The 27,312-nt window shown below is 39.0% G+C and overlaps 1 protein-coding gene across 1 annotated transcript in view; it reads right to left on the reverse strand.

Moving 5' to 3' along the window:
- C5H10orf67 (chromosome 5 C10orf67 homolog) overlaps window positions 1–27,312 on the reverse strand; it is a 121,603-nt gene that overhangs the window by 39,248 nt on the left and 55,043 nt on the right. Inside the window, exons 9-11 of the mRNA XM_081818909.1 lie at window positions 22,091–22,207; window positions 20,892–20,950; window positions 13,331–13,396 (exon numbers count right to left, since the gene is read on the reverse strand). Of these exons, the coding sequence (XP_081675035.1) occupies window positions 13,331–13,396; window positions 20,892–20,950; window positions 22,091–22,207 (242 nt within the window). The remainder of the gene's footprint in view (window positions 1–13,330; window positions 13,397–20,891; window positions 20,951–22,090; window positions 22,208–27,312) is intronic.

Here is a 27,312-nt window from a genome sequence, read left to right on the forward strand (position 1 = left end):
GCCTTCTTCTTTTTTTTTTCTTAACATATATTGCATTATTTGTTTCAGAGGTACAGATCTGAGATTCAACAGTCTTGCACAATTCACAGCGCTTACCAGAGCACATACCCTCCCCAGTGTCTATCACCCAGTCACCCCATCCCTCCCACCCCACCCTGTGTTGCCCTTTTGTAACACACCCACCTCCCTTACTGTGCCCCTCTCCTCATCCCTAACCCTGGCAACCACTAATTTGTTCTCCATTTCTAAAACTTTATCCTCTCAAAAGTGTTATATAACTATATTATACACCTGAAACTAATATAACACTATGTTAATTATAGTGGAATTTTTAAAAGAGTGTTATAGAAATGAATCATACAATGTGTAGCCTTTTGGGATTGCTTTTTTCATTCAGCATAATTCCCTGGAGATTCATCCAAGTTGTTGCTGTATCTTTAGTTTATTCCTTTGTGTTGTTAAATAGGATTCTGAGGTATGGGTACCCCACAGTTTAACCATTCACATGTTTAAAGACATATAGGTTGCTTCCAGGTTTTGACTATTATGAATAAAGCTGTTTTGAACATTTGGGTGTGGTTTTTTGGTTTGTGACTATGTTTTTATTTCTCTGGGAAAATGCATAAGAGTGCAATTGCTGGTTATATTGTAATTGCATGTTTAGTTTTTAAAGAAACTGTCAAACTGCTTTCCTAGTTATCCAGTTCCTCACCATCTTGCCAGGACTTAGTGTTGTCAGCCCCTTTTAAAAATTTTAATTAGTCTGATAGGTCTGTAGTGATATCTCAGTATGGTTTTATTTTGCATTTCCCTCATGGTTAATAATATTGAACATTTTTTTCATGTGCCTCTTCAATAAAATGTCTGGTCATGTCTTTTGCTCTTTTTCTATTTGGATTTTTTTGTACTGTTGAGTTTGGGAGGTCTTTATTTATCTAGATGTTAGTCCTTTGTGAGATACGTGGTTCACAAATCTTTTCTCTAAGTCTGTAGCTTGTCTTTCATCTGCTTCATGTGTGCTTTCATGGAGAAAAGCTTTTAATTTTGATGAGGTCCCTTATGGACTGAATCTTTGTGTCCCTGCAAAATTCATATGATGAATCCTCAATGTGATGGTATTAGAAAGTGGAGGCTTTGGGAAGTAATTAAATTTAGATTAGGTCCTAAGAGTATTACACTCTCATGATGGGATTGATCCCCTTATAAGAAGAGGAAGACAGTGAGCTAGAGGGCTCTAGCTCTCGCTCTGTCTCTCAGTCTCCCCCTCTTTCCCCACCTACCCAGCACTTCATGTGTACTCACTGAAGCAAGGCCAAGTGAATACACTGGGAGAAAATGTCAGTCTGCAATCCAGGAATCAGGCTCTCACTAAACACCTAATCTGCTGGCCTCTTGATCTTGAACTTCCCAACCTCCAGAACTGAGAGAAAAATTGTTGTTTAAGCCACCCAATCTGTGGTATTTTGTTATACCAGCCTGCGCATATTAAGATAGGACAGAGTAGTCCAGTTTATCAGTCTTTCCTTTTATGAATTGTGCTTTTGATGTCAATACTAAGAACTCTTTGCTTAACCCCAGATCCCAAAGATTTTCTCTTATTTTTTCCCCAAATGTTTATGGTTTTATATTTTTCATTTATATCTATGATCCATTTTGAGTTATTCTTTGTGTTAGATATAAGGTTTACATGAGGTTCATTTCTGGGGGCCACAGATGTCCAATTACTCCTGCACTAAATGTTGAAAAGGTTATCCTTCCTCCCAGTAAACTGCTTCTGCATTTATGTAAAAAAAAATCAGTTGAACATATTTGTGTGGATCTACTTCTGGGTTCACTGTTCTGTTCTAGACCTCTACAAATACTACAGTTCTTTGATTACTGTAGCTATATAATAAAACTTAATATCAGGTAAAGTGAGTCCTTCTAATTTATTCTTCTTTTTCAAGATTGTTTCAGATATTCTAGGGCCTTACTTTTAGAATAAAATTGTCTATGTCAACAAAAAAAACCTAGCTGGCATTTTGATAGAAATATATTAAACTAGAGCCCAATTTGGGGAAGAACTGACATCTTTACTACATTGGGTTGTCCAATTCATGAACATAGTATGTCATTTATTTGAGTCTCTGATTTCTTTCATTAGCATTTTATAATTATCAGTATACAGAACCTATACATGTTTGGTTAGATTTATATTTATTTATGTTTCTTTTGGAGCAAGTACAAATTACACTGTATTTTTAATTTTTGTTTCCATATGTTCATTCCTAACATACAGAAAGACAGTTGATTTTTAGAAGGAAAATATTCAGTCTTCCATCACTGAGTCTGATGTAAGATAAAGGGTTTTTTTGGCACATGCTCTTCATCAGTTTGAGGAAGTTCCCTTCTTTTCCTAGATTGCTAAGAGTTCTTTTCATGAATGGGTGTTGGATTTTTTCAAATGATTTTTCTCCATCAATTGACATGATCATGTGCTATGTCTCTATTAGCCTGTTCTTATGGATTTTATTGATTTATTTTCAAATGTTAAACTAGCCTTTCATTTCATGAATAAATCCCAGTTGATCATAATATATAATTTTTTATACATAGCAGGCTTCAATTTGCTAATATTTTTTTTTTAGGATTTTTGCACCTAAATTCATGAAGGATATTGCCCTATAGTTTTCGTTTTTGCCTACGGTCTCTGTATGGTTTTGGTACCATGGTAATACTAGCCTCATATAATGCACTGGGAAGTGATTCTGCCTCTTCTAATTTTCTGATATATATTGTGTAAAACTGGTGTTAATTCTTTAATGTCTGGTAAGATTCTCTAGTGAAACTATCCAGACATTCTGCAAATTCATTTTTCAGGAGCTTTTAAATTAGAAATTCAATTTTTATGGTCATATGACTTTTAAAGAATATTTCATTTTGATTGAATTTTGGTAGTTACTGGTTTTTGAGGAATTGCTCCATTTTTTTCTAAGTTGTGAAATTCATGAGCATAAAGTTGTTTGTAGTTTCCCCAGTTATCCTTTTAAAGATGACAAGTTCTATAGTGATATCTCATTTTATTCTTAAAGTTGGAGATTTGCGTCTTTTGCCCATCTCTTTCCATATTTATTAGTCATGCTAGAGGTTTGTCAATTTTATTGGTTTATTTTCAAAGAACTAGGTTTTTTATTTCCTCTGTTGTTTTCCTATTTTCAATTCCATTTATTTCTGCTATTATCGTTATTATTTCCTTCCTTTCTGGTTGATTTGTGTTTATTTTGCTCTTCTGTTTCTAATTTTTTGAGGTAGAAACTACAATTATTGATTTGAGACCTTCTTCTCTACCGCTAGCATTTAGAGGTATACTTCCTTCTCAGCACTGCTTTAGCTGTATCTCATATATTTGGTATGTTTTATTTTTCATTCTGCCTTAGGTACTTAAAAAATTGTATTGAGACTTCCTCTTAACCCTCCCTATTCCCAGTTTGCTGAGAGTTTTCATCAAAAATATATGTTGGACTTTCTCATGTGTTTTTTCTACATCTATCTGCCCTCTGGCTCCAACATTTTACATTTTTCTCATATACAAAATCCCCTCCTGCACCTTATTCTAGAAATTCTGTGGTTTTAGCCATTACATTTAGGTTTATGATCCATTTGAGTTAACTTTTATATGAGGTGTGAGGTAGAGTTGAGGTTCATTTTTTGCTTATAGCTATCCATGTGTTCCAGCACCTTTTGTTGAAAAGACCATCCTTTCCTGCTTGAATTGGCTTGGCACCTTTGTCAGAGATCAATTCACCATATATGACCCACTAGGTTTATTTCTGGGGTCTCTATTCTATTCTGTCAATCTATATGTTTATCCTTATGCCAATATCATTGTACCTTGACTACTGTGTCTTTAGAATAAGTCTTGAAAGCAGGTTGTGTGAGTCCTTCAGCTTTGTTCTTTTTCAAAATTATTTCAGCTATTTAAGGTCCATGAATTTTCCATATAAATTTTAGAGGAACTTGTTGATTAAAAAAAAAAAAAAAAAGCCTGCTAGGATTTTGATTGGGATTGTGTTGAATCTATAAATCAATCTGGAAATAACTGACAGTTTATATCATCTAAATCATGAACACGGTATGCTTCTCCATCTATTTAAGTCTTCAATTTCTCTCAGGAGTGTTTTGTATGGTTTTGTAGATATTTTGTCAAATTTATCCATAAACATTTCCTATTTTTATGCTATTATAAGTGGTGTTTTTAAAATTTTCCATTTTTGATTGTTTATTGCTTGTATACAGAAATACATTGTTTTTGTATCTTGATCTTTGTGAACTTGCTAAATTCACTTATTAATTCTAGTAGCTTTTTTGTAGATTCTTTAAGATTTCTTACATAGATGATAACGTCATCTGGGAATAAAAATAGTTCTACTTCTTCCTTTCCAATCTGGATGCCATTTCTTTTTCTTACATTGGTATCCTGGTTAAGATCTAAAATACAATGTTGAATGGAGATGGTAAGAGCTGAAATTCCTTTTTGTTGTTGTTTGTTTGTTTTTTATTATTATGTTCAGTTAGCCAACATATAGTACATCATTAGTTTTTGATGTAGTGTTCAACGATTCATTAGTTGTGTATAACACCCAGAAGAGCAGAAATTCTTGTCTCATTCCTGACCTTAGCTGTCAGTCTTTCCCTATGAAACATGGCAGTAGTTTTAAATGTTTTGTAGATACCCATTATAAGCTCTATTCCTATTTTGCTGAGAGTTTTTCTTTTTTAAGTAGGCTCCACACCCAGCGTGGACCCAACATGGGGCCTGAGCTCACGACCCTGAGATCAAGACCCGAGCAGAGATCAAGAATTAGACGCCTAACTGACTGAGCCACCCAGGCGCCTCTCACTTAGAGTTTTATCACAAATGTATATTGGACTCTCTCAAATGCTTTTCCTACATTTATATCTGCCTTCTGCCTCATACATTTTACATTTTTCCCATACGTAAAACACATTCATCCTCACCCAAGGCCTCCAAAAATCCCATCCTATTACAGTGTCAGCTTGAAGCCAAGATCTCATTGTCTAAATCTGGTCCAGGTGCACATAAGCCTCCTTGAATATAGTCTATCTTGATCTGATGACCCAGGAACTAAAGAGACAAGTTATCCAACCCCCATAGCCAACATATCATAGTGGGACATTGGATAACCTCTAGACACCCTCTCCTTCCAAAAAAGAAAAGAGTGGGAAGCATATAATGACCAATCTGTAGTATTTTTTGTTTCTCACACATGGTTCCTTATTTCCTGCCAACTTACTTTCGGTTTACATTCACCCTGCAGAAAACGTCACTGGTTCTTAGCCTAATGTGGGAGATCACCTATGACCACCTCTTCACACACACACACACACAGACACACACACACACACACACGCACACACGTACATTCTAGCATGTCCAGCACTGTGACTTCTGTTTCTGGTTTGCCCAGACTGGTGAATGCCCTAAGGGGAAGTTCAGTTTGGAATGCTAAATTCTCCCTGATGTTTCTCCCTTGACATTTGATTTTACCTGGTAATCCCTCTCTTGTCAATTCTTTGGTGCTTTATTTATAAAGACGTTTATACTATTTCATCTAAATTGTTTTTGTTTTCTTTTTTTCTGGGAGTTGGTTTGAATGCCTAGCTTACTTGATAGTTTCCCCCACTATAATCAGTATCAGTGTGCGTAATGGAAAAAGCTTAGGCCCTCTTTCCCAAACAGTTTGAATTTTCCCTCAGAATCCTCTTAATACATTGGAGTTGATACACAGAATCATGTCTGCTCTCGGGAGGAGCTTTCAGGTCTCTAGCTATCAGAGGGACCAACCGTCCTGGTTTGCCTGACTGGGGGGTTTCTAGATACAAGACGCTCCGCATTAAGCCTGGAGAAGTTCTGGTCAGACCAGGATGATCTGGTCACCCTCTCAACTATAACTTTGCTTTCATCACTAAGTGTAGGTGTGAGTAACCCACCCCTCTTTTCTTAGAGAAGGACACGAACCATCACACTTTCCAGTGAGATCAGATAATCCCATGGTCCTGCAGCTCCTTATCTGTCCTCCGCCTGCTAGTTGACCAATGAGGTGGCTCAGCTGGCCTGAAGTAAGTTCTCTGGGAGACTTGATATTGATGGCATTGGTGCCACCTCCTTGAGCTCAAGTCTGGGTGATCTTAACAGGGCATTTCCCTGGCCAGGAATCTTCTAGAACAAAGATGCACTAGATGGCCCCAGTAAATGTATAAAGTGGTATGGAGCTGGTTTTCCTCTTCTGTAGCACTTTCCATGACTCATCCTGCTGGCCTAGCCCAACATCACCTTGTGGTGGAGTAATAAAAGATAAAGGGAGAGTGTCCTCTCCGTCCATTTTCTTCTTGTAATTGTTATTTTTTTTAGTGAGCTTTACACATATACCAGGTATGCTAGTGGTACTTACGGCTCTGACCCTTGCACAACATCTAGGATTACTGTAGCACAACACAACACCAGGTATTACCCACAGCGAACATTTACTGCAACTACTACTCTGTGACAGATAAACGACAATTTCGTCAAATGGGAATTTGGAGCTTTCTGCCTGAACTCAGCATTAATGGCTTATGTTCATTGCAATGTATTAGTGTAACATTCTGACAGAGAGGTGTCAAGGGAGAGTATCAGGGACTAAATGAATTAAATAAAAACAAAGGAAAGAGGATCAGGACTAGAACAGAACAAAGATATTTCCCTTAACCACACCTGGCTAAGAGTTTTTCCTTATTAAAAAGGGCAGCACATCTCAATGGATGGTCCAAGGATCCATGGGGTTCCCAAAATCTTTAGGACTTTTGCAGCATCATTATTATTTTCCTAATAATACGAAAACAATCATCACCTTTTTTCACTCTCATGGTCTCACCAGCATACAGTGGAGTTTTCCAGAGGCTCCATGATATTGACCCTGATAGAATGAACGCAGAAGCAGCTGTAAGGATCCAGCTGTCTTCTAGTTAGCCAGATATTCAAGAAATTTGCAAAAACGCAAGGCAATGACACTCTTACTAAACTTTTTTGTTTTGGAAACTATTTTTATAAGAAATATGCTATTTATTTTAGCATGCAAAAGATTGTTATTGTTATTTGTAAATGAACTAATAAATAATTTGATTGTTTTAATTTCACATGCAGTAAATATTAACTGATAAAACCCATCTAAACCAAATCTCCTTAGAGGTCTCAATAGTTTTTAAGAGTGGAAAGGGATCCTGAGACCAAAAAGTTTGAGAACCACTGGAACAAAACCTATAAATTAATACATAAATTAACCTATAAATTAAAGTACACTCTAGTTAGTCCATATATTGTATAGTTGTGTCACTTGTGTATGAACAGTATGACCAGCTTATTAAACTATATGTAGTCCATGCTATAGTGTGGGTTAAGTCATTTTCAACTATTCACTTTTAAAATTCATTCCTTCATTTACTCATAACAAATATTTGAGTATCTACTCTGTGGCAGCCACCATGGTAGGTTTCGGGGTACAACTGTGAACAAGATGCAGTTCCTGATTTCAAGTAGCTCACCAGATGGAAATGGCAGACAAGTCAACAGGCCATCTCCATACAGTGTGAGGATAGCCACGAGAGGGGAACTGTGTGCTGTATAAACCTGAGGGTGGGAACCTGCTCCGGTCTAGGGGAGTAAGGGGGAGGGGTTCCCAGAGGTGTTATCTGAACTCTGACCTGAAGAATGAGCAGGAGCTAACCAAGAGGTAGCGCTTTAGGAAGAGGAAGCCACATAAAAGAAACAGTACTCTGAGACATTTGGTAATGAAACTCCTGATTATAGGTAGACAAATGTATCTGCTGATTTCATGGGGGATGAATTGCTGCATGGGTCTGAGGGATTCACTGTGGTGGATTTGGAACAACACTGGCTCAAGGGAACTTTTCCTTTCACAAGGTTTGCCCTCTGCCCTGTGACTTACAAGTAGATCATGAAGGCTGAGCAGGGCTACCAGATGTCCAGGACTGTGTGCAGCAAGCACATTTTCTGATGGTGGGCAGGAACTCACTGACAGTGAGACAGGGAACACATGGATAGTAGAACTTGCTCTGTGGTCTGCCAAGTATATAAGGATGCAATCACCTTGAGCCACTACTCATGTCATTCTTGTCTTCATTAATTGCCAAGATTCCCAGAGCTATAATGTAAATGAAGTTTCCCACAGATCACTGGAAGCATCCCCCAGATTTCAAAGTGGTTCTCAGTCCTATGGCAGCAACAGTTGGCAAACTGTAGATTCTACCTGTGGATCACCAGCGTCAGAACAGTGATAGCACCAGAGGGGCGCCTGGGTGGCTCAGTCAGTTGGGCATCTGCTCTTGACTTCATGATCTCAGGATTGTGAGAAAGAGCCCCTTGTGGGGCACCCTGCTAGGCATGGAGCCTGCTTAAGAGCTCTCTCTCCCTCTCCCCTTAACCCTCCCCACACTTGTACGCTCACTCTCTCTCTCTCAAAATAAATAAATAAATAAAAATGTACAGTGATAGTACTAATGAGAAGTGATATAATAACATAAATTTTATCAAATACACAGGACTAGACACAGAAATTCAGACATATATTTTATTATAGTAAATGTCTGGGTCATCAAAATACTGGTTTCCTAGTTGAATGGCCAAACACCGCCACATTACCTGATATATGTCTAGACAGACCTGAGGCATGACTCAAAGGGAACTCAGGCAACAGGGACCCCAGTTATGGGATCAAGGCCAAATGCAGCAGTAACTCAGGGCTGGGCCCCCGGAATGAGGGGCTACAGCAACCTTTGTAACTCCTTTCTATCTTAAGTCTGGGTTGTCCCTAGAAGCCAAGTACACTGGGATGAAACAGATGAGAAAACAGTTAAAATTAAGAGTTCAGTTATAGTACTTTTCTGATGAGTACACTTTTTTTTTTTTTGGTTTTTAACCAAAGAGGTGAATGATCTGTACACTGAAAACTATAAGACATTGATGAAAGAAATTGAAGACGACACAAATAAATGGAAAGATAACTCATGTTCCTGGACTGGATGAATTAATATTGTTAAAAGGGCTATACTACTCAAAGCCAATGTGATCTCTATTATGATTCCAGTTTTTACAGATTTCACTTTTTACCAAAAGAATTATTAGAAAATAAATAGAATTATTATTAGAAAAAATAATTCTAAAACTTATATGGAATCACAAAAGACCCCCCCCCCAAACCCAAGCAATGCTGAGAAAGAAGAACAAATTTGGAAGTATCACACTTCATGATTTCAAAGTATATTATAAAGCTACAGTAATCAAAACAGTATGGTACTAGCACAAAAGCAGACACACAGACCAAATGACAGATAGCTGAGAGTCCAAAACTAAACCTATGAATACATAGCCAACTAATATTTGACAAAGGAGCCAAGGACACTCAATAAAGAAAAGACAGTCTCTTCAATAAATGGTGCTGGGAAAATTGGACATTCACATGTCAAAGAATGAAACTAGACCCCTATCTTATACCACTCCCCCAAATTAACTCAAAATAAATTACAGACTTAAATGTAAGGCCTGAAGCCATAAAACTCCTTGAAGAAACATAGGGGAAAAGCTTCTTGACATAGGTATCAGCAATGATTTTTTTGGATATGACACCTAATGCACAAGTAACAAAATAAAAAATAAACAAGTGAGACTATATCACATTGAAGAGCTTCTGTACAGCAAAACAATCAACAAAATAAAAAGGCAACTTATGGAATGGTAGAAAATATTTGGAAATCATATATCTGATAAGGGATTAATATCCAAAATATATATAGATCTCATACAACTCCATTGCAAAAAAAAAATAAAAAATAAAGAAATAAGAAAACCCAAATAATCCACTTAAAAATGGGCAGATGATTGAGGTACCTGGGCAGGTGGGTGGTTGAGTATCCGACTCCTGCTTTTAGCTCAGGTCATGATCTTGGGGTCATGGGTTCGAGCCCCACATCCAGCTCCTCACTCAGCCTGGAGTCTGCTTGTCCCTCTATCTCTCACTCTGCCCCTCCCTGCACTCACTTGCATGCATGCGTACGTGTGTGCATGCTCTCTCTCTCAAATAAATAAAATCTTTAAAAAAAAAAAATAGGGAGGTGACCTAAGTAGACATTTTCCAAAGAAGGTATTCAAATGGCCAACAGGTACATGTAAAGGTATTCAGCATCATTAATCATCAGGGAAATGCAAATCAAAACCATTAATGAGATATCACCTCATACTTGATAGAATGGCTATCACTATAGATAACAAGGGTCGGTAAAAATGTGGAGAAAAGGGAACACTTGTGCCCCGCTGGTGGGAATGTAAATGGTTCAGCCACTATGGAAAACAGTATGGAGTTTCCTCAAAAAGATTAAAAATAGAATTACCATATGACCCAGCAACTCTTCTTCTGAGCATTTATCTGAAGGGAGCAAAATCACTATCTCAAAAAGATAGCTGCATCCCCATGATCACTGCAACATTATTCACAATAGCCAACACGTGGAAACAACCTAAGTGTCCATTAACAAATGAATGGATAAAGAAAATGTGGCATTGATATAATGGAATACTATTCAGCCATAAAAAAAGAAGGAAATCCTGCCATTTGCAACAACACGGATGGGCCTTGAGGACATTATGCTAAACGAAATCAGTCAGAAGAAGACAAATACCGTATGATCACTTATATGTGGAATGTAAAAAAACTGAACTTAGAGAACTGGTGATTGTCAGAGGTGGGGAGTGAAATGAGGTTGGCGAAATGGGTGAAGGTGGTCACAGTACATAAACTTCTAGTCATAATAAACGTCCTAGGAATATAGCATACAACATAGTGACTATAGTTAACAATACTGTATTGTATATTTGAAAATTGTAAAGAGAGCAAATCTTAGAAGTTCTTATCACAAGAAAACAAAGTTTGTAACTATGTGTGGTGATGGATGTTAACTCGATTTACCATGGTGATCACTTTACAATATACACATATATCAAATCCTTTCGTTGTACACCTAAAACCAATACAATGTTATGTGGCGATTACATCTCAATTTTTTAAAAAGATAAATGAAAGGCACTACACATAAGAATCACAGGAAGATACAAAACTATTTCATACGCTTCCCTTCAAGCCAATCTCAGGATACCATGATTCCAAATTTCATTGCTTCCCTACACTTAACTGGTGGTGCCTTTTTACTTGCAGCTCTTTGACTTTTTAGGCTAGGTTCTTAAGAGGCCAGAAAATAAACTGCATTGGAAAACAGTAATAGGCAAGCATGGAACAAAAACCCTGCAGTGAGAACATTTTTACATTTCTACAAAAAGACTCTGCGTCCACTCTACCGTCTCCCACTCCTCCATCTAGGTACAATCATCAATCCAGAAATCTTCATTTCTGGAAAAAAAGTACTGTGGCAAGAGACAAAGGAAGCCAGAGAGCCACAAAGCCAGCCTCCCACCGAGTTAGGAACCGAATGCCTTGGTGGGAGGGAGGGGGCGCCAAACAGTGACCTTGCTGGGCCCAAAGGTATGCCCCGGAAACCTTGGTCATGAGAAGAACCTTAAGCAGACTCTCTCTTCTGAAAACCTGAACCCCCAAACTAGTTCTGAGCATGCCGAAGGCTCTTGTGTGTGGGGGGGTGCGGTTTGTGATGCAAGATCTTGCTGCTTGGCAACAAGCTTGGTGCTCCACGAACTTCCAAACAACAAAACAAAACGTGATTGGTTCCCCTGTGGGCAATATAATAGCCCTGGTTAACTGCTTAAGTTTCAATAAAGAGGCCAAGTAAAACTATGGGTTCTGTTCATAGTATCGGCACAAACTCACTGATCAAGGAGTTTAATTTCTTCTCTAACGTCGTTAACAAACTGACAATATAACACTTGCTTCCCGTTCTATAAAAACACTTTCAATTTTAATGACAATGTGCACATTTTGTTTGTTTAGAGAAACAACTCCTAGACTTTGGAGGAATGACAGAAGGGGGTGGGGAGAGAAGAAATCGACCAAGTATACTCCAATATGGAGACGATTTTTATAGGCGAGGTATCTAAAAGTAAAGGGTTCAAAATAACGTCATTTGTTAGCACATGGTTTCTGTGAATGGCTAACCATAAATTTTTTTCCTTGCCTGCATTCCCAAGTTGGTTTCATAGAAGGCTTTATTGTCGTCCCGGAGCATTGTTTTGCATTAATTTCTATGACAAGGAACCTAAAACACATGGTGCTGAGAGTAACAAAACAGAGTTAGGGAAACAGTCATGACTTGGCACAAAGTGTGACAAGCTGTAAAAAAGGGAATGTTTCAATATCTGAAGTGGTGTTGACTGCCTATGAACAACCTTTTCTCTTCTAAACAGTATCATATTCTTTTCAAGCACATTTAGAACGCAAGTCAAGCTGTGTTTTATTTTTGATCATAATAAACACAGTTTCCTGTAACAAAGACATACTAGTGGTGACCAGTTGAAAGCCAAAGTACACCACCATAAGCTGGGCGGGGGGTGAGGTGGCAGGGCCTGGGGGGTGGGCAGTCAACAGATAAAATAAAAGAGCAGCCGTCTGGAAAGTTCTCTTAAAAGAACATAAAAAGCCAGTGTTTTCTTATGAGACAAACACAGAATGCCAAAATATCTAGCTGGGCTCTTTTTGTTGTTGTTGTCATTTATGGCAATTTGTAACTAAAAATAGCAGATCCTTCAAAATATTGAGCTCTCCTATTTGTGTGTGTGTTTTTTTTAAATCTCCATAATCAAACTCAAAAACTTTGGACAGTGCTTTAAATGGTAACACGATTTCTTATGGAAGACTCATCTACGTGGCAGCTTATTACGTTTATCATAGTACTAATCAATCTGTTGCCTTAAAATGATCATTTAAAAATGTTTATAGAAATAGGTGAAGGGATGAAGAGGTACAAATTTACAGTTATAAAATATATATGTCACGGGGTTGCAAAGTACAACATGGGGAATATAGTCAATAATATTGTAATAACGTTGTATGGTGACCACACTTACTGTACTGAGCATAGCTTAATGTATGGAATTGTCTGTCGAATCACTATGTTGTACACTTGAAACTAATGTAACATTGTGTGTTAATTATGCTTCAATTAAAAAAGTCTATAATTATGCATGCATTTAGATTATTGACGAAGGTGAAATAAGTTTACAGTAAAATGTTTACAGATAAAGTTTATAAATCTTTCATGATTAAATTGAATTCCTGATTTCAAATTTATTAGGAAATAATGTAAATCGCCTTACCATTTCTTGAACTAATGATTTTTCATAATCGAGCTCACATAGTAATCTGTCTCTACCATCAATTAGCTAAAAGAGAAGAATATTACATTTTGATTAAAGAAAAGAACAGAATGTCTAAAATTCCTCCTCAGCAGAATTTAGCAACACATATTTTGATTTTAAACAGGAGAAAAGGGGATTCTAATATGATTTAGAAAATTTAAATGTCTGTAGATTATCATGTAACAATAATACATTATTATATAATTACTGTATTTTTACTAGAAAAGCAAGCAAAATATACACAGGAAATGCCAATTTATTTACAATCTTCCTCACATTACCCCAACAGAATGTGACATCAATGTATAATAAAGCAAGTAGATTCTGTCAAGAAGAGAAATTTTGCTCTCCTCTTTATAGGACCCATTTCTTTTATTTCAGATTTTTGTGTTCTATTTCTACGCACATCAAACTCTCTTCATGCCACCTGAAAACAGCCATCAAAGAGCATACGCTGTAGGGCCACTGCACTCCTATGACTTGCCTCCATATCTTCAGTGATTATTTGCCATTTGTGTATATTTATATTATACTATATTAGATACACTGATATAATATAACTGATATATAATATATATTAATATATATCATGATATACATGTTATCAATGATATATAATATCATATATTATGTATTATATATCATATTATATATCAGTTATATAATATATACACATATATGTATATATGTATAAGACATATAATATACACCAGTTATATAATATTATATACATATATTGGACGTCAGTTATGCTATATACACTGATAAACTTCAAACCTTGATTCTGACATCCACTCAATTAATTCATATATTCATTTATTTATACACATGTATAGATGTGTATATTAGATGCCGGGAGGTCTACATTCGTCTACGGAGGTACAGAAATGAAATAGAACAGATCCCTTCCTCTGGAGCATCTACAGTATGGTAGGAGAGCAATGTGAAAAAATGACCATAATACGTAAGAAAATATGTTAATAAATCACATTTTCAGGTGGTCAAAAGCATAGCGATCTACATACCCCAGCAACCAGTTATAATCAGATATACCAGGAGAGGTACTGTTTGACAATGGTCTTGAGGGATACGTGCAAGTTGGAGAAGGAACAAGGCAGAGAAAACAGCAAACAAAATAGCACAGCAACTGGAGAGGAACATGGAGTCATGGAGGACTTGGGGAAGGCTTGGTGTAAGGGGACCCAAGGTGCAGAGAGACAGCAGTGGCAGGAAAGGAGGAGGGTTGGGTGACCGTAGGAGAGGCCTCGCTCCCCACAGTCAGGGGTGGAAGGCAGAATGATGCAATGAGCCGAACAGGAGTCTGTTCAAATGGGAGCTCTTCTCCTTACTAGCTGTGTGGGTTAACTAAGTCTCTGCTTCAAGTCTTAGTTTTCTTGTCTGTAAAATTAAGATAATAAAACCTATTTCAAAGAGTTCTTCTGGAGAGAATTTAGCTGTTTCTGGCATCTGAAAATCCCCCAGTGTATTTTTGGGTGCTCTGATTTTATACGGTAGGCAATGGGGAACCATTGAAAGTTTTAGCACGTACAATGAAGGTAGGACACAGCTATGGCAGAGTGTGGAAGCTAGATCTGAAAAGGGATGAGGGTGGAGACAGGAAAATGAAGTTCGAATCTATGGAAATGATGAGAGCCTCAACCAAGTCTGCAGCAATGCTGTGACAGAGAAGGGGGATTTAAGATCAATTTTGGACGGAAAATCTACAGATTGAGTGACCAACTAGATATAAGGTATAAAGGAGAGAGTAGAGAACGACCTTAGATTTCTCATCTGTTCTTCAGGATCGATGGCAAGTTCATTCATTTAAATGGGGGAACACAGCAGAATCCAAATTCAAGGGGTAATGAGTTCAAATTTTGACAGTGGGTTTGATGAGCATGTAGAGCATTTTTTCAGCAAATATTTTTTAGGGCTGATGACTAAGAATATAAACAAGACAGTTCCTGACCTTAAGAGAGCAAATAGTCCCAGATATGCAGGGCCATAGAGGGAGCTTCTAATTACCATACGAAATGGATGGGGACTGTCAAAGTGCATGTAACATCGAAATTAAAGATGAGAACAGAGTTGAAACTAGAGACGTGGTGTTCAGGGTAATCACGAAGCAGGAGAGGAAGTTTGGAAGTCACTGGTAAACAAGTGTGCCAGTTATGGGAGAGGCTAGCTATGTGCCAGCTAGAAGAGAAAATGAGGAAGATCAAGGTTAAATAGAATTCCCAAGAATGGAATTCAGGTGGAAAATGGAGAAGGAGAAGCCACCGACAGGTATTGCTGAGGAAGGAATGAAGAATTGTGTGAAGAATCAGAAGTGAGCATTGCTGCAAAAGACTCTATGACATGGCAAGTAGTCTGTCATATATGGCAGAAAATTCAGGAAGGAAAAAAACCTCAAAAGGATTGAAAGCGGGGTGCCTGGGTGGCTCAGTCGTTAAGCGTCTGCCTTCGGCTCAGGTCACGATCCCAGGGTCCTGGGATCAAGCCCCGCATCGGGCTCCCTGCTCAGCGGGAAGCCTGCTTCTCCCTCTCCCACTCCCCCTGCTTGTGTTCCCTCTCTTGCTGTGTCTCTCTCTGTCAAATAAATAAAATCTTAAAAAAAAAAATTAAAAAAAAAAAAGGATTGAAGGCAATATGAATCTCACTGTGACCTTATCCACAGGGGGAGTGAAAAGGGGCTGGTAAACATAGATTTCTTTTAAATAATATTTGAAGTACAGTAAATGGCAATGGGTTGGGGGTGATTAGGGTCAATGGATACCACCAAGATGATGGTTTCACTACGTCTGTAAGCTAGAGGAAAATTTTTAAAAGCATGAGAGAGAAAGGGGCTGATGAAGAAAGTTCCAGAAGAGGAAGAAGGAAGAGATGAGTCAGGGAATAGATGGAAGGATGAATCAGGGCAAAGAAGAATGATCCTCTTCAGATAAAAAGGAGTAAAGGTAAGGCTAGGTAAGCTAAGTGACGGAGTAAGAGAGCGCAGAAGGGGGAAAAAAAAATCCAAGTGTCCGCCATGTTTCCTGTGAGTTAGGAAGCATGGAGGATGGAATATGAGAATTAAGAAAAGTAGTGGAGATTAGAAGAGCTGTAGGGGGTAGTAAGAAAGGGTGCTAAGTAGATCCAAGTGAAATGCTAAGCAGGGAGAAGGTGCAGCTACTCTGGATTAAAACCCCATATGCTTGCAATGCCACCAACAGGCAAGGATTGGCCCATCTCCACTGGAGCAGGGCTGGAGAACAGTGGGGACTGGCTAGATAAGGGTCTCCGAAGGTGACACAGTGGTATAGTTGATAAGGTGGGAGGGTAGATGGCAGGTTTAGGGAAAGTAATGGAATGAGGTAGAAGGAAAGGAAAAGATTTTGTATTGAGTCATCATACCTTGGTCTGAAAGGGAGTGTCACCAAGTTTTCAATGGGTGTCAATTACCACAAACACCAAGACCATTAGCCCCAACCCTTCCTGCCTCCTTAGATCACTCTTCATCAATGACCTCTTCTGCTCTACGTCTCCACTCTCATTCTTCTTTCCATTGGCATCGTTTAAAAATATTCTAGTTTCTTCTTTAAAAAAGAATTCCTCCCTCAGCCCCATGTCCCTCTCCAACTACTCCCCTACCTCTCTCTAGCCATCCACAGCCAAACTTCTAGAGAGTTGCCCACGCTCACCATCTCCACTTCTGCATTCACCCTGCTTCTCACCTGTTCCCACCGTTCCAGGAAAATGACTCCCATTAATATCACCGGGGTCACTTTGTTGCCAGAGCTAATTGCCTAATCTTCCCTTTTGAGCCTTTAGCACAGTGCAAAGGAAATTCTCCCTTGCTTGGCTTCCGTGATGTCCCCTCTCTGGCTTCCCCTACTGACTGTTCTCATCTTCATTCGAATGCTCTCCAGCCTCAACTTCTCCTTTACCTCTCCCACCTTCAACATTATCAATGACCATAGCTTTTACTGCCTAAACATCCCTGGAATTCATCCTGCTTGATCATTCCCAGTGTCACTGTCCTCTTTCTGTTTCAGATTATACTTTCTCTGGTCTATCCAAGTAGCCTCTTAACTGGTCTCTCTAGCTCCAGATTTTCCTCCCTCCTTCTCATTTTCTTTCTGAAACGTGAAACCAATCCTTCCACAATGTTCAAGGCTCCCCAATGCACTCAGAAGGCAACTCAAACCCCTTAGCATGAATAATAATCCTCTGCCATGAGCCCTGCTTCTTACCACCCCTTGCTCTCGCATACCCCTCAGCTATAGCAAATCACATGCACTTACTTCCCTTTTGCATGTTTCTGACCCTTCCCACTTCCCATATCCCTTTCCTGGCTTACTAGAACCTCTCTTCTGGGAGTCAACTCAGAGTCCTTCCTCCAACCTTCCCGGATCCCTTACAATCCACGCTGGGCTCCCCAACATGGCCCACAGCAATCTATGTTGCCCTGCATCCTGATGCTGATCACACCCTGAGCTCTCATTTCTGACTTCTGGCTGACTCCCTCCCAGAAGGAGATTCATATTAAGGCCACAGCTGGAATGTAGATTCAGCTGTTATTAGATTATTGGAATTTAAACATGCAAGTTACTGAATATCATAATAGACAGTGCTTCAAACCCTGATGGAAGGCACGAGATCAGCCTACCCAAATACAGGCCATTTTCAACTTGGTTTTCATTGAACCCAGGGCTAAAAAAAGGAAACATGTGTCTTATCCAGGGGCTTCTGAGCTGTTTACCCCGCCCCCTTCTTCCTGCCCAACACAAATTCTCATAGCTCACCGGATTCCTACCTTGTACTTTAGCCATACCAAATCACAAACAAGTCCACAAACATATCTCATGCTGTATGCATTCACGGTCCGACCCAGCTCTTCCACCTTCCTACCTACCTGGAAAGATCAGCTCCCAGTGAAAGAGTGCGAAATAAGTGTGGAGCTATGTGTGAAGCCTTTCTAGAACCTTCCAGGTAAAGCTAGACATCTCTTCTCTATGTACATACTTCCATTACAGTCCACATCACACAGCCCAAGGGTTTTTGTCTCTTGCTCTAGACTTAATCTGCTCTACAGCAGGGCCATGTGTGTGTGTGTGTGTGTGTGCGTGTGTGTGTCTCTGCAGTAGCACAGAGCCTGGCCCTAAAAGGCATCTAATAAACATTGCTGAATTAATTGATATAGTGGAGGATATTGGAAACCAAACCAGTAATATCAGCTCTTGTTTGTTCAACAACTCCTGACGTGCTTGCCAGTTGACAAAGCACTTTGATGCACATTATCTCATTCTATCTTCACAGTAAGCCTGTGAGAGACAGGAAGAAGGATAAGGCACTGGCCCAAGGGACCACAGTGGCAGAAATGGAAGAGGAACCCAAGGTTCTAGATTCTTTCTGCTCAATACAAATTTGTGCTTATATTCAGTGTTTCTGTGGAGGTTCAGTACGTATAAAGAAAAAAAAAAAAGGATTTAGAAATGATCAAACAGACTAAGGATCTGCTATATTTGTCTAGAAGAGAGCTGTGAATTAAAAATATGGTGCAAGATATATATAATTTTGAATTTTATAGTAGCCTTGTTAAAGAAAAGGTAAAAGAAACAGGTGAAATTAATTTTAATAATATATTTCATTTATCCAAATATACATTCAAGATATTATCATCTCAATGTGTAATAATTAATATTAATAATCATTGCTGAGATATTTCACTTAAACTAAGTCTTTGAAACTCAGTGTGTACTTTTCATATACAGCACATCTCAATTCGGGAGCTAAAATTTCATCGGAAATACTTGATCTGTATTTAGACTGCATAAAACTTACAGAAGAAAAAGCAGATTCACATACCAAGTTATTTAAAATATAAAATATATTTAAAATATAACCAAGTTATTTAAATATAAATATTTAAAATATTTATTTATAAATCTTTAAATTTAAATTAAAAAATTAAAACTAAATATAATTTAAAATTGAGTTCCTCAGTTGCACTAGACACAGTTCATATTTTCAACTAGCCACATGGGGCTACCACTGGGCAGTGCAGACCTAAGGAAGCTGAGGATGCATTTAACTGAAATATTTAAGCTCACACAAGGTATAACTCGTCACTCGAAGGGGCATGTTTCTTTCTAATTGGTGGCTTCCTGGTCAGATTTTTCGCTCTAAGTTCTTGTGCTCCTCACAGAGAATAGTAAGCTTCCACAACTCATCTCTACCAGTGACAGAATAGACTGAACAGTTTTAGAAACATTTAAGCCTTCCTTGAAGGTTAAGTGACACCAGAAAGCTGGGACTTCATTTTCAACTGAAGACATTGACACTAAAAAGGTTAAACTTGTCTGTCCACAGACTCTTGTTTTCTCTGTGAGGACGGGACTTGTACTGTCTCCGCTGCAAACAAGGTGAAGTGCAAGAAAATGAACTCTCTCTGCAAATCCCCATCGATGGGTTTGGTTTTCAGAGAAAACATCGCCCAACTCTGACCCTTCAGGGTAACCAAGTCTTTAAAAAAATAGTTCTTAAGAGTAATTTTATCGAAAACCTAAGAATACCCTGAACTGTAAAATCAGGTTGAAATTTGGACCTAAACTTAGGCACAGGTGGTCATTCGTTGGGGCTCTGGAAACATGGCTAGTGCCTCTGAGGGAATGAATGTTTAATTAAAACTGAATGTCACCCAGTTTTAATTAATTTTCATTTTCAAACTGTCACTCAATTCAGTGAGTGGAGAGCATTGATGTTTATTTGGAATAAGTCAGGGATGTAAATACACGTTTTCACCTGTAAATTTCCTGAACTCTAAACACCTCTTCATTCTATGAATCACTCAAAGAGCATTTGTCCACACACCAGGCACTGTGCTCAGCACTGGGAATATACCAGAAATGGAGATGATACCGTCTCTGCCCTCATGAGGCTAGCAGCACGGCAGGGAAGACAGCCCGTCGCTGAAAATGTGTTGATAGCTAGGATGGAACGCTACCACTGAGAGCTAAGAAAGCCCAAAGCAGGGGCACCCGACCTGTGCGGGAGGGCGGGACTGCTGTGGTCCTGTGGCCTTGGATGCACTGGGAGATCTTGACCTTGCTGATACCCAAAAGAATTCCAGTTCTCAATACAGATTTCCTGCATAGCATAAGCCCAGTTCACATGCAAACAGAAAAATGAACATGAAGCCCCATCTGGGCTGAAAATAAGATTGCTCCTTCTTAATAATAGAATTCTCCCACAAGCACACCTTTGGATCCCCGGTGTCCATATAAATTTTCAGTTCCTTACAGTCAACAGGGTAGACACTCAGTTATCCCAAAGGAAAGAACTATCTGTACATTAATTCATTTTCAAGACTGAATCCTTATTTATTACCAGAGACCCTACCCAAATCACGGGAGAGACTAAATACGGAAATGGACTTTTCTCTACACCCCAAGACAAGCGGGACACAGTGTTATTTCACTCGTCGTGCTGACATTTCAATGTAAAAAGAGTCGTTCGTCAAGGTAAAACATTACAGTACCTTTTGAATAGTTTTATGATTCTTTTCTGCCTTCTCTTTCAGACTTACAATTTCATCTCCTGTAAACAAAAGGAAAGAGAGGCCAACCATGAAATTACAAGCTTATGGCCCTGTATTCAAGCTCCCTGCTTCAGGGCAGGCTGTACACGGCTGGCAGACATGCTGGACGCAAGTCCTAGCAGGACTGTGACCTTCACAACTGCCCTTGACATTCACAGCCTTCTTCCTGCTGTTCAGACGGCTGGTCAGATAGGGATTAAGAACTAAGTTCAAGATCCAAGTGTGGCTGAGGGCTGAAAGCTTTTCATCCATACTAGCAATGGACATTTTTGCCGTTAGTCACAGCCAATACAAAGTGCTTTAGCAGGTGGCACTTTATGACTCAGTAAGAACTACCAAAGTCTGAAAAAGCAGCATCGCACCACATTAGAAGGGAAATGAAACTACACTGGCATGGTATAATTTATATTCAAGGGATATTGTAATCTATCTGATTTCATCAATATTTTGCTCTAAGTTTTTGTGTTTTTTTTTATTGCTTTTCATCACTACAGGTAAGGGGAACACCATGTAGGTAACAGAAATACAAAGATAACAGTAAGTGAAAAAAGACTTTAAAGCAGTCTAACTTTGGTGATTTAAATGCACCTTTTGCCAACGTTTAAGGTATGTAAAAAAGGGGAGTATGAGGCATACACATGAAGATTTGTGCTTTAAATTTGTATCCAAAATTGAAGATAGTTCCGTAGTAAGTAGTGCCATATTTTTCTGAAGGGCTAACTCTGTTCCTCCATAAAGGATACCCCAGTCTATGTGCTTAAGTATTTAAAGGTTATAAATTTTAGATAATCAAGCAAGCATATGAAACAGAAATCAGCAAAAGTCTCTGTCCATTTATAATATTTCTAGGTGAAATCTTAGTACATTTTTCAAAGGTCAATGTTTGTCTTGGGGGGGAAAACAAACACCCTGAGTTAGAATGGCATGGCTCAAAAACATAACCACAAATAAACCCTCTTTCCCAAGCAAGGAATGCCATCTTCAATAAAAATCAAACCGATCTTATACATGTAAATCCAACTGATCTTATACATGTAAATAACCAAGCAAACGTATGTTTGGTGAAGACAAACACCGCTATGGATTTTATGAAGTGCCCAATGCATAGGGTTTTCTCAAAAATGACTGTAAAAGGTTACCTAATACTGAATTTTCCTTTAGATTGAGTCGGATTGCTTCTTCGAGTTCTGAAATGATCTGAAGCAGTCTCTTGTTTGCCACTTTGTACTCCAAATTTTCCCTCTCTAGCATCGTCTCTCTGGCAAAAGTGTCCTGAAAGATGGGGAATTCCGTATTTCTAAGCAGAAAGCCAAGGATTTAAATATGCAACACAAGACAATACAGATGCAGAAGAGCTATCATATAATTTTCTGAATTCTATTACACACTTATAATATGAATAGTAAAAAGGAAGGAGATTAAATAGAGCTCACTGGAAGAAAGGCTGCAGTACATTCTGTACAAAGACCACAGCACATGGGGACATTTTATTGACAGGAATAATGCATATCATACTGTTTGTGTGCCCTCATCATTCAGGTCAATTCATTATGGAGGCTGCGTCCGGGGAGGCAGCTGGGGCCCCTCCACCCACACTTCCCTCTGTGTGTGTCTGAAGCGCTGTCCGCCTGTAACTAGGCAGGCTGGGGGGACCGGGACGGGCAGCGCCAGGGGGTGGCAAAGTGCACGGTTAAGGAGGGGGGCTTGTTGCCTTTGTGGCATTTCCCAGTGTCAACGCTGCCAGTGTCATGAGGAGCACATCACATGTCAAAGCGGTGACGTGTTCAGCCTGGGAGCCGCATGGAGTCCATCAGGCGCACGGATATCCACACAGTTGGTTTTCGGCTTGGTGGAGGAGCCACCCAGAGGCAATTCATATTCTGAACATTAACATGGCTTTGCATGCCTGTCACACTGGGGACTGTGCAGGCGTTTAATGCTATTGAAGACTTCAGTTTAAATCTCTATGCAAACAGCGATTACCTTGTAAGAAGGTTTCAGGATAACTTACAACAAAGGACTTTAAAGTTATAGTTTTAGTAAAGCAAACTCATTTACATTTTTATTATGTGCGTCTTTTGTTTAAATCTTGCCATGTCCATTATGGGAGAGACTTTTTCTTACGCAATAGAAGCTTATTGGGACAGCTACTCTTCCTTTCTTCTTCTTCTTCTTGTCTGTTTCAAAGCTTTTCAAAAACATCTGAATATACTCTCGCTTATGGCTGTCGAGGTTTTACCGCCACACATTTTTAAAAAAATTAAGATGTAATGGATTGGGGAAGCTGGTGCAGAACTTTTTACTTCGTGATGGTAAAATATTAAACGATCACACAATCTCAAAATATTAAGGAGTAGGCTGAAAAGTCATTCTATTATTGTGCTAAAAGAGATAGAAAGTTCTATATGCCTTGCTTCAAAATTCATATGGTTAACAGAAGTACTTTTGAACTTTAATCTTCAGACCAATTATAATGTATTCTTTTTGCAGCAATGCCATGATTGCTAATACAAAAAAATGAGATCTCCTCTCAAAAACAAAATCTTCCTTCCCAACATACTGGGTCCCTTTTGAAACCGCATTTTTATTTAACCTTAGAGAGATCTGAAAGTAAATTATTAAAATGTTTTACTCTGTGACCATAATGTCTCAAAAGAAAAAGAAGTGGCTACAATTTTTGCAGTACATTTAATAAACCCAGTACATTCAATAAGAAGCCACCTACTAATAAAGTTAGTCTTATCAGAGTTAATTTTTAAAACAATGTTAAGTTTTGCACTAAACCCAATACAAATCTTTATGATTTTGATCCACCATTTCATTTACATTATTTGAGCCCAACTCATTCTTAATTCATGAGAACTAACAAATCTAATAGTTAATAAACAGCACTGTTTTGATAAAGGAAGAATCCCAATCATTAATTTCTAGTCCCACGTGGTTCAATTTGAAACCATCACAGAAGGTACTTATAGACTAAAAATGGTTTTTAAACAAAAACAAACAAACAAACAAACAAACAAACCATATTTGTCTCCAAAGGCTTAAGCATACATTTCCTAACTGGCAGAATATGAATGACCACAGTGAATGATATGAGCACTCATTATCATAAACTAAACAAGAACTATTTGAATTCATCACACGAAGCATGAAATGTATAAGTGGTAGCAGCTAATACCTCAATGCGTTTTCTAAAACTCTCGTATAAAAAGCAGGAAACAAGGAAAACATTCATCTGGACGGTCTTTCTTCCTATCCATCTATACAGCTCCCGTGCTTGTGAGGTTAATCTTTAGCTCTGTCCCCACCATCTGTCAGCTGCAGGAACTGCACGTAATTAACTATTCAGACTCCCACAGCAATGAGGACACTCATTAGCAAAATGAACAAAGGGATAGTTCTGGGCTGCCACGGTCATCTGTTACACTCTGAGTGGCAGGTTTTGTGGTGGTGTTCCTCCTACCATCTGCCCACACCACTGGTTTTTGGCTTATTTAAACCATGAGACTTCTTTAAAATAAACTGCGTTAACCAAGGTTAAAAAGGATGGAGATCATTAAAAGGTGGTTAACTAGATGTAGCTATTTAAAGCCGCACCGTAGCTGAAGAGAGATGGTGTGTGATCCACGATCATTCTGGAATTTTAAATTTCGAAAGGAACTCGCCAAGGTAAAGTTTTTCTATCACGCTGTGAAAACGAGGACTTCCCGCGGTGGCTTAGGCACTAGTTCTCTGGTGAACATTGACGAGATGTGCAGAATCGTCGTTCCCCGGTTTCGGAATCCTAAGCAGATCTTGAAAGAATCGTTTTTGTAGACTTGGTGTACTGTAGAGCCTTGCTACTCAAAGTGTGGTCCACAGACCCTGAGCCCCGGCCTCAGCCAGGAGCTTATGGGAAACGCAGACTCTCGGGCCCCAGCCCAGACCTACTGTCAGAATCTGTATCTTAACCAGAGCCGCGGAGGATCCATACACACAATGAAGTCTGAGGAGTACTGTTTAGAGCCCTGCATGTGCCTCTCAGCAGTCCTCCTTCTGCCATATTGGTGTCTCAATTCTGCAGGCTCCCCGTACAGTACTTGGACATCTCAATTTGCTGCTGGGGGGTGCAGGAGGGTTTTGATGCATGCCCGCCCGTGCTGCCTGACAGTCACGGAGAAGAGCAGGTGCTCTCCCGGTGAGTGACAGCCAGGAAAGTGGCGCACTGGGACAGTGCAGCCCTGCAGAGTTGCCACTCTTGACGGACAGCTCTGTTTCAGAGCTGTCAGCAACAAGCAGTTATGTTCCCTTCTCGAGGGGCGGAGCGGGGGGGTGGTGATGGTTGCACAGCTCATTTATGGGAGGGTAAGGGGAAAAAATGAAGTCAGTTGCAATTAAAACGCACGTGCATGTGTGCGGGCAGACACGCGCATACCTGCACATGCGCTCTGGCAGCCCAGCCTCCGTTTGCAACCCTCAAGGGGACTGATCAATGGAGCGCACGACAACCGGAGAACCACAGCGACATGCGGCTAAGTCACGACCGTTTCCTACAGAACTAAACTGGAAAAGACGCTCAGTCCTTGAGTGACGGTGCTCGGAGGGATGTTCAACATCAAGCCTGGAGAGATGAGGCTTCTATAACTTAAAGAGCTCCCTTTCCCGATTTCCATTTTGTTATAAATATGATTTAAGCTAGCGGTTTATTAAACTTTCCCTTTGCGATCACATTCTCATCAGATTTTCCTCAAAAACCATTCTAGAGAGATGTTATGACTACTTATTAACTATAAAGTTATTCATATAATTTGACTGTCAGTAAGAATGAACTAAAGTGTTTCCCTATTGCTTATTCAGCTTGCTTATTTCAAGTGGTTTCAAGTTATCTCCACTGCGACTTTGAAATTCTCCGTTTGGTTCTCCAAATTCTGTTTTCCAAATCTAATCTCAGATGCTTGGTGTCTCAAGCTTTTTTATACCACCAGAGGGAGCAGTTGTATAAGATGAAATTTCAAATTTAAAAAGATCTCTTTCAGATCCTCGGTGGCATGGAGTTTTAGGAAATCTTAGAGGATTAAAAAAAAAAATTATCTTCCATAGGTTTATTTTGTATAACTCATGATCTGTTTTGTGGCCTTCATGTCCATGTTCCTGAAATGCACACCAGTCCCGACTGCTCTACACTGCCCTCAATCAAGGTGGGAGACCAGCGCCATACATTTTGTGGGGGTCCTCAGGAGCCGGGAGAAATGTATACTCCCAGTAAATCAGGAGTATCTTCACCTCCCTCAAACCTTAGGGTGTTTACAGAAATTGTGATGTGGGGACAAATTTTAGTGGAATAACCAGGGTATTCAGGATGTCTTCCTGAGCCAGCAGGGTGGAGCCCCCCACTTCCCTTGTCCTCACAAAGCCGCTACCCATCCTCATCCTCCTTCCCCTCTCGCATCAGAGAGAACAGTTACCAGGTTGAGGACATTTCGAGATGTAAACCTTACAAGATAGACCTTATGCTTTAGTGTAAGGAGCTCATTTACCAAATAGGGATGGTCTGAACAGGTCCTGAGGTCTGTTCAGAGCATTTCATGGAATGTAAACTAGATGGTCATAAGGACTTGTGTATTTCCTTGAAATGATAACTAGGATTTATATACTTAGCTTTCTTCAAAGAACTCAAAGCAATTCACATTCAGTACAACAGGTATCCTTCTCACAACTATCTCTTTTAGCTAGGCAGGTATCTTTGCACTTCACAAATGGGAAATAAATGGACAAAAATCACCCTGTCAATCTATACTGGATATCTTTGACCAAGGAAAGATTAAAAGCCAAAACTATTACAGCTGTTTTAGTCCTTTCAATTAAATTATTGTCTCCAAAAGATAAGACTAGAATTAGACCCAGGAAAAGGTTAAAGTAAGTGCAAAAACTGGATGTGCCTCTTCCAAAGCAGTCAGAACATGTAAAAAGAATTAACATTTAATTAGATCTGTGCTACTAACACTTAATATTTACTTAGAAGATACTCAGGTTTTTTTAGAACATAAACAATTCTAATAGATTATACAAAGTAAACACTTCTTCACCAATTAGTAAACAAAATCCTTCAGAATGATACAAGTGCAATACCTTCTCTCTTCTAAACTTGGAGTTTTAAATAAGATTACTAGTGTGAGATTTAGGTAAATTATCGATTGCTTTAAAAGGACTGGCAAAGCATAAGTGTTTCTTCCTAGTGTTGACATTTGGATGTATAATTTTTCAGACCTTTTCTGTGCATATCTATGCGTGTGTCAATATTTACATGTGTATGTATACACCTGTATTAATATATGTGTACATTATAATATTATAATATTATAGTCTATTTTATATATAC

The sequence above is a fragment of the Leptonychotes weddellii genome, chromosome 5 (genome assembly GCF_054177405.1).
Source record: "Leptonychotes weddellii isolate Sample4059 chromosome 5, ASM5417740v2, whole genome shotgun sequence".
NCBI classification, from domain to species: domain Eukaryota; kingdom Metazoa; phylum Chordata; class Mammalia; order Carnivora; family Phocidae; genus Leptonychotes; species Leptonychotes weddellii.